General features: G+C 42.1%; 2 protein-coding genes and 1 pseudogene across 2 annotated transcripts in view; 2 read left to right on the top strand and 1 right to left on the bottom strand.

Annotated features, from left to right (window-relative positions):
• The window catches only part of LOC140943030 (spermatogenesis-defective protein 39 homolog), a 41,540-nt gene extending 39,054 nt beyond the window's left edge, over positions 1-2,486 (top strand). The window contains exons 19-20 of the mRNA XM_073392064.1: positions 1,285-1,389; positions 2,332-2,486. Of these exons, the coding sequence (XP_073248165.1) occupies positions 1,285-1,389; positions 2,332-2,352 (126 nt within the window). The 3' untranslated portion in view covers positions 2,353-2,486. The remainder of the gene's footprint in view (positions 1-1,284; positions 1,390-2,331) is intronic.
• A 1,797-nt stretch (positions 2,487-4,283) lies between these two features.
• Positions 4,284-5,705, top strand: LOC140943590 (uncharacterized). The gene is made up of 3 exons (XM_073392698.1): positions 4,284-4,483; positions 4,626-4,691; positions 4,897-5,705. Exons 1-3 carry the CDS (start codon positions 4,436-4,438, stop codon positions 5,572-5,574), a joined length of 792 nt encoding a protein of 263 aa, XP_073248799.1. The 5' UTR covers positions 4,284-4,435; the 3' UTR covers positions 5,575-5,705.
• A 1,442-nt stretch (positions 5,706-7,147) lies between these two features.
• Positions 7,148-7,500, bottom strand: part of LOC140944558 (uncharacterized) — an 844-nt pseudogene continuing 491 nt past the window's right edge.

Raw genomic sequence — 7,500 nt, 5'->3', positions numbered from 1 at the left:
GTTAACGCATCCTAAGCCTCATAAGAAAAAAAAACTAAGATTATTTAGAGAGGGTGGCGCTGCACACTGCAGTTTCAAGAACTGATAAAACGTAACTGTGGACGCTTTCCTAGACTACGAGCAGTCTCTCTTTTTTCTGTAGTCCGTCGAGCGAAACGCGAGACACGCAAATGGCTACGCACGTGACTGATGGCTGCCGCCCTCGTTTCGCGCGTCTCGCGGTTTCGCCGCTCCCGCGCGCGTGCATTGCTTTCACTAAATCTGAAGAAAAAGAGAGACTGCCAGCAGTCTAACGCTTTCCAGGTTAAATGGGAATTTGGACATGTTGGCGAATTCAGCAGTGTCCCGTGTCCATTAAAGTAGTCCTCTCGAGTCCCCTTGAGTCCTCGTTGTCAACAATACACCTTTTATACGCTTTCCGGTGAGATCGAGAATATCCTTTTTACAATACCCTTTTTACCGCAATCTTTTGTTACTCCCCCTCCCCCCCTCGCCCACCTTGAGCTGAGCGTTATAGTAACTAAAAAGTAGTAGTTTCTTAGATAGGAAGTGGAATTAAGTTTGTAAACATGATCTCTAGATCTGTCCTCCATCCTCCTTCCACTTCCCTTTATGTTCATTGCAGTGCACAACGTTTTCTGTGTCGAATACCCTCACATCCCCTCGGTCTCTCTCATCAGCTATTTCTTAACATTTCCACGGTAACGGGGGTGTTGCGCTTATCAGCTAAATCAAATTGCAATACCACTACCTTGTGGCATAACGCAAACTAGCAATGACTACCGGTTATTGTTCGTCTTCCTTGAAGTCACGTGCGTCGCCTGGAGCAGTAAGGAGGAACAGTCGAATGCCTTATACTTAAACGCGTTAAACAATCGCTTTTGCGAGAAAACGCGAAAAGTAAGGGCGTTAATCGTTCTCGCTCACGCGACCTCCCCACCCGACTTTTCTTGCAAGAATGTTAATGACTAGAGTCGAAGCTATCTGTATGAACACTGTTACGGATAGGCCTAGTCCCAAAGATACCAAACTCTACCTCAGACACATCTGCAATGCAGGCTCTTGCGGGACTGCATCAAAAAGGTGTATTTGTTCTCTTAGTTCATAAAACTCATGTCTATGTAATCGATAGGGCTTCCCCATGACCCTGGACATGCTGTTACAATCCTTCATGCTAATAGTTACATATACAATGTCTTATAATATCGACCAATGTCCAACCTTGTTGACCTCTTGCTCTGTCAATAACGCATATAGCTTGCTATTATGTGCATTTTACGGCAGACGTTGGTTGCGATGAAGGACCGACAACAGCTTAATAAGTACAGGAGCAATCTGCGAGGAACAGCCCCAGAGCAGGCTAAAATCACCGAGTATCTCAACAACTCGGTAAGCTTTTAAAATTACGGGTCGTGCCATTGTTTTGCTTTATGTGTTTTTGTAAGACACTGTGTCAAGGTCATGGATTCCATGACGTATTCAGTATACGTTTCTAACATCGTAACAAACCCCTCAATTATCTCCCTTCCCTATCTACTTCCCTAGAATATTCAGTCACGGACTTAACAGAAGTAGCAACAACACTGTTGTAGCGCGCTTGTTTTGGTTTATGGCTTATAGAACGAGGAATACTACTGTTAGAGCGTTCTTGTTTTGCTTGCTTATATAACGAGGAGTTAATACGATCCGTATCAATCAAGCGTGCGGATCGTACAGATCGTACGAACCGTAACATACTGTGCCCTAATGTAATCATGAGATGCATGCTCCGTATGTGCGCTGAATACGGACTGTTAGTAATGCCTGACGATTTGTACGGGGCGTACGATCCGTCAACTGCTCTTAACAGTCTGTAACAGTGCAGCAATATTGGACATGACCGCTAGGGTGGGGCTAGGTTCGAGGAGGTGAGGGCTGGGCTACTTGTCCGATCCGCTTGAGTCGTTTAAGTAATTTCACCCTTCCTTGCCGTTGCACATTCACGCGGTCCATGCAGTTCATGTTTAATTCTACCTGGAAAGGACACAGCGTAGAGGTTTCCTCAAAAGGTGTCTAGTCACTTCATTGTTAGTTTGCCACCAGCGTAGGCTTCCTGTGGTCTGTCACGCAACGACCCTCCTGGTGAGTACAAATGCGTGACGCTCCAATAGAGCGTAAGTCCAGCCCAACCCTTCTCCTCCACGTTTAGCTTTCAACCGCTCACGCCTACCGTTATCGTTGCGCGCTTGCGGATCTTTTCTTTTTCAGCGACTAGAAGAGTTTTCTCCTTGCCATGATTAACAGGTTCTGTTTATTTATTGACTTATTCATTTATTTTGTTTTTAAACACAGCAATTGCGATGGAAGAACTAAACAGAAAACTATCACGATTGAATGGAAGAATCAAATATTTTATCCTGGACTAGAATAGATATTTTTTATTTTCTTTAAGAAGATATTATACTGTACATATAAGATTTTTATAGGTTTTTAAAAAAGTAAATAAATGTTTAAGTTCAATAAAAGTCATTTGAAAGTCAAGCTCAGTAATTTCAGCTTTTGAGATGGATTTTCAGCACCTCCTTCTTGAGGTTTAGTGTATTATGCTGCTTAATAGTTCTACCTTCTAATTTAGTGCTGGCAAGAGCCGTGATGGCTCTTGGTGCTGGGAGATAAAGATCACCTCACGTATCTTGGCGCTAGAAACCGGAGGGACGGTGATAGCAGTAAGGAGATCTTAAGTGCGCCAGCTATGGATCTGAAAGTCTTGAATGGATTAGGAAATTTCCTTTTAGAGCATGTCTTTCCCAGTTTGCAATTTATGCATGTGCGACTTGCGTCCTACGGAAGACGAATAAGCAAAGAATCGCAGCTTTTTTTTAAAAAAGAGTGCTATTGCAGAGTATTGAGAACCCTTTGGGTGAGGCGTTGCACGAATGAAGATATTGATAAGGATATGAACATCATTTCCGATTGGTTATTACAGTATGTCAGGAGAAAGGAACGATTTTTTCCGTCATGTAACCGAGCAGTATGCGTCCCTAGGAAGGGAAGGATAGTGTGACCTACAATCCAATGGAAACAGACAGTGAAGGAAGGTTTTTTTTAGCTATATGGAGAGGTTAACAACAATGGCTTAAAACCGACCTGTGCATCAAGCTGCTGTGTGAGAAGCCTCGGTGTAAAGAGATAGTATACTACGATTACGACGATTCTTACATCAGTAAGTATGTATTATTTGTGATTTATGCCACAAGCTTATGTTTATGTCAGTTATGTGGATGTCATTTAGTCAATGACGGTTAGAGGGTGTTGATTTTGTTTTTCCTCTTTATTTCCTTCTTTTCTCAATGAGTTGTACACCTGCGCCCGCGATACAGTCACACTCTTTTTTAACGCTGTCAATTGACCATAAAATGGCTGTCAATATCAACACATTGGACTCCTCCCAGGGCTTTTTCCCACTCGGCTCTCGGAGCGACTGAGGAGACCGAGTAGGAGTGGACCAAAGCTGGTGTGAAATCTTACATTAGCTAACATGGAGGGCTGCCATACGGATGGACGATTTTGTCACAACCGAAATTCTTGGATGCATGGATAACCAAATTATATTACCCACGGCGCTCCGCTGCGCGCTTCGTTCACTCCAGATGCGAGAACGTCGCTTAAAAAATTTCCAAACTTTGCGTACTTTCCGCAAACCTCTGCGCATTGAAGCGTATGGTGGATCAAATTAGAGATTCCAGTGTTAAAAAAAAAAAATAGATGAGTAAAGTACATTGAAAAGTTAGTCACCAACATGTTTTTATTCTGGTGATAAAACGCGCTCTTTTGGCAATGTTATTCATTTTTCTAGACGGCTAGCAGTCTAGATTTTTCTTTTCCTTTTCTTGCGCAGTTTACCTGACGGGCTAAGAAGATCTAAAGGCTCCTTTTTCATATTTAGTGGCATTATCATTGATTGAGTATAAATTTTTCGTATTAAAATATGCAAATTGCTTACAAGGATGTTAACAGACATAGTTGCATCCTGATTGCCTGTCTTTATCGATGAATTTACTCGGGGCGAGCACCCAGTAGTCATGCAAGTTTTTGTTCCTTTTTGTGGGCACTTTGTGTCCAATTTTTACTTTTCTGTAAAAAAATGGCTTTTTAGAACTGATAAACAACACGAGAGAATTGTTACGGAGGCCGGTGCTCATCCGTGAAGGAGCCCTCCGGCTATAAACTCTTTTGTTCGCTTGAATCTTCCGTAAAACATGTTATGAGAAAGATCTTTTCATGTTAAGATTTATTTACCTCACTTTATTACATATAACATATCCGGAGCACCGCATATACTAGCTTCGGTGTTTGTGCAGTAAACTTCCAAGCAGCAAAAACAAAACAAAAACATCGCATTTCCCTGAATTTGACTAAGTTCCACTCGGTTTACGATCTAAGGCGAAAAACGGCGATGGCGGCATTTAAGACCATAGTGGGTTTGATCGGGATCGTGTTAATCGTAAGTAATTTACGTGTGCGACAACTTTTCTGAAAAAAAAAAAAAAACGTGTCAAAATCATTATTAACCCCAGTGCCAAATTTATGATATCTAAAACCGTAAGACGCTTACAAAAAAAGGATATTATTTATTTCTTTAACAGACGTTTGCAGTTGGTGACGATCACGCAAAGAACAAAGGAGGATCAAATAATACTTCAGCATGCAAGGTAAGTTATTTCGCTCTTCTTTAATTCGCCTTTCTTCGGCTTTTAAGCTGTTTCACGCAAATGTTACGAGGAACTCTTAAAACTTAATATGAATGAATGTACGTAAAACTTCAGGACTTAACTGAACTATTCGCAGGTGAAAATGACCCTTGCGATAAAGCAGACGAAACTAACATCATTTATTCATCCTTTTCTTTGTTTTCAGGGAAACGCGTGTCCTAAACCACTCAGCTCCCGTCCAACCTCTTGTCTTTATTATCTGCTGCGAGGTGCCTCCAAATGCGGCATGTACAGGCTTTATGACTACAACGGAAACAGTTACCCAGCTTACTGTGATTTGACATCTGAGCCAGGTACTGCATGGACACTGGTGATGTCATGGAGTGTTGCCAATCGCATGCTTTACCCGTTTCGCGGTCTTCCTTTCAAGTACAACGCACCACTGAACGAGAATTTCCTGAATTGGAACGTATACCGCTTGAATCTGGTCCGAACTGAATCCCTTAAGACTCACTCTACCCACTGGCGAGCAACATGCAACTACCCTACCCTCGGCGTCGATTTCAGAGACTACCTCCGAGGCAACTTCAAAGACTTTGACATCGTTGATTTTGTGGGTGCTGGCACGTGCAAGAAGGTTGACTACATCAACATCCGGGGATATAGGGGCTTCCATCTTACGGCACCTTTCTGGCAGGTTATACATAAATGGAGTTTGCACACTGACAGTAGCCTGAGCACCAGCTGTGACTTTAAGGCCGCGAGGACTGGTGCGGTTTCCAGTGAGGACAACTTTGGCCACTATGGGGTCATCAACTCCAAGTTCCGCTGCACACAGGGTCCCCGCTCGACCACCCAGTGGTGGTTTGGAGCTCATCTCTAATCATTACAGAGGTGAAACAACCACAGCAGAGGTCACAGGACTGAAACACTGTTCGTCGATGATTGAAAACAGAATCTTGTAATCTGTTTCATGATGATTTTAAATAAAAGTGTTGAAAACAGTCAACCAAAGTGTACAACACTTTTACTTTTTTATGAACATGCCAGTTAAATGAGATAACGCAAGACTTGATTTAAATTTGTAAACAAAAAACTTTTTCACCGGTTTCATCGATAAATTCTTTTTAACAGACAAAGGTTTACCTCTAATAACTGCCAAACCGAATTTCGTAGCCTTGTTCGAGTTGTCGACAACCACCTCTTCGTTTATTTTTGTGAAACGTCTATAGGTCATGAGAACAGAGGAAATGATCAGCAAAGATAAGCATGAAGATATTAATATGTAAACAAATTCTCATCTCTAGTTCCCTTTCTGATTAAGAAATGCGTGAAAAACAGCGACAAGAGCCTGTGTTTTTAAATTATTAAGGCTTAAAGGATCGGCTTTTATCGTCCGATCAATCTTTGTTCCTCTTTCCTTTGTTACGTTTTGTTTAGTTTGTCCTAAATTCCTGTCAACCTTACTGATGTCCCCTAGACCCTCTACAGTTTCAGTTATTTGTCGTGTTGTTCTTTCTGCTTAACTAATTCTCGGATAACCACCGCCTCGTCGCAAAACTCAAAGTTGCGACCACCGGCTACTGTTCATCCTTTTCCACGAGATTACGCGCGGCATCGGGCATTTATAAGTACAGTTTCATACTGATAAGATATCTTAAAGTACAGGTATATTGGTGATATAAGATTTTGCTTGGGTGCTTACTTGAAAAGACTACTACTCATCGACAAAATGAACGTGAATTGGCAAAGAAGCAATCTAAGCGTCTTGGCCTTGATTCGCATCAATTCACTTGTATCTTTGTAAGTGATTCGCGTTTTTATATAGTGCGGTGAGTATCGCCTGGGGCTCGAGTAAAGAAGATATACTGTAAAAGAAAATCGGTCCGGTTTGTCCCTTTTTGCTGTGCTACTTTTTTAATCTCCCACGTGATTTTTAAATACCCGGCAAAAAAAGCAGTAAAGTTTGATAATAAGAAATCACAAAGAGTCAGGAATGGATTCTTGTTACGGTCCAAAAATATTGCGCAGTTTTAAAATGTACATGTTTAAGGGAGTATTTTGGATTGAATAAGTGAAAGCCTTAAAAAAGACTCGAAAAAAGCTCGTCTACGCTGCTCAAGATGCAATGTTCCTCGCAACTCAATGAAAATGCAAGTTCAGAATATCTTTAAAGCGCAAAGATGCCGATTATTGCTTTTAGCGGTTTTCTTTCATTCAGTTTTTCAAGGCAGTTTCTCGGCTTCTTTCCCATATTTTTGTTAATCACCGCTTTCGACGTGAAATTCATTCCGCGCGTTTTGCCCGATTCACACCTCTTTTTCTCATCATGCAAAATTGAATTGATCCACTTTGATTAGTGTGCGAAGACATTTTTATTCAAGACCTCTTAAACACTACAGGGTACTTTGTTACAATTCTTTGACCCACTGAAAGACTGTTGTGCCCGTAACAGATTAAAGGTGAGCTCCAAACCACCACTGGGTAGAGGACTGGTCTCCCTGAGGCCGTCTCCATACCAGCCAAAGTTGTCTTCACTTGACGCCGCACCAGATTTCGCCGTCTTGAACTCACAGTGGGTGTGGGTACTGTCGATATGCAATGTCCATGTATTTAGCTTCTGCCAGAAAAGCGCCGTCAGATCCGTACCCACGTGTCCCCGGATGTTGACGTCTTCCACTTTCTTGCACTGGCGTTCTCCAACGAAATCAAAGATGTTAAAGTCCTTGAAATTTCCACGGAGGTAATCTTTGAAGTCGATGCCGTGGGTCGGGTAGCTGCATGTGGCTCGCCAGTGGGTGGAGTGAGT

This window comes from Porites lutea, chromosome 7 (genome assembly GCF_958299795.1).
Source record: "Porites lutea chromosome 7, jaPorLute2.1, whole genome shotgun sequence".
Taxonomy (NCBI): Eukaryota; Metazoa; Cnidaria; class Anthozoa; order Scleractinia; family Poritidae; genus Porites; species Porites lutea.
The sequence above is the reverse complement of the archived record's forward strand: the minus strand, read 5'-3'. Positions and strand labels throughout refer to the sequence as shown.

Excerpts from the sequence above, each read along its gene's own strand:
- LOC140943590 (XM_073392698.1), top strand. The coding sequence starts at position 4,436 with ATGGCGGCATTTAAGACCATAGTGGGTTTGATCGGGATCGTGTTAATC. Across the intron at positions 4,484-4,625 it reads TGATCGGGATCGTGTTAATC|ACGTTTGCAGTTGGTGACGA; the intron begins GTAAGTAATTTA and ends TTTCTTTAACAG. Across the intron at positions 4,692-4,896 it reads ATAATACTTCAGCATGCAAG|GGAAACGCGTGTCCTAAACC; the intron begins GTAAGTTATTTC and ends CTTTGTTTTCAG.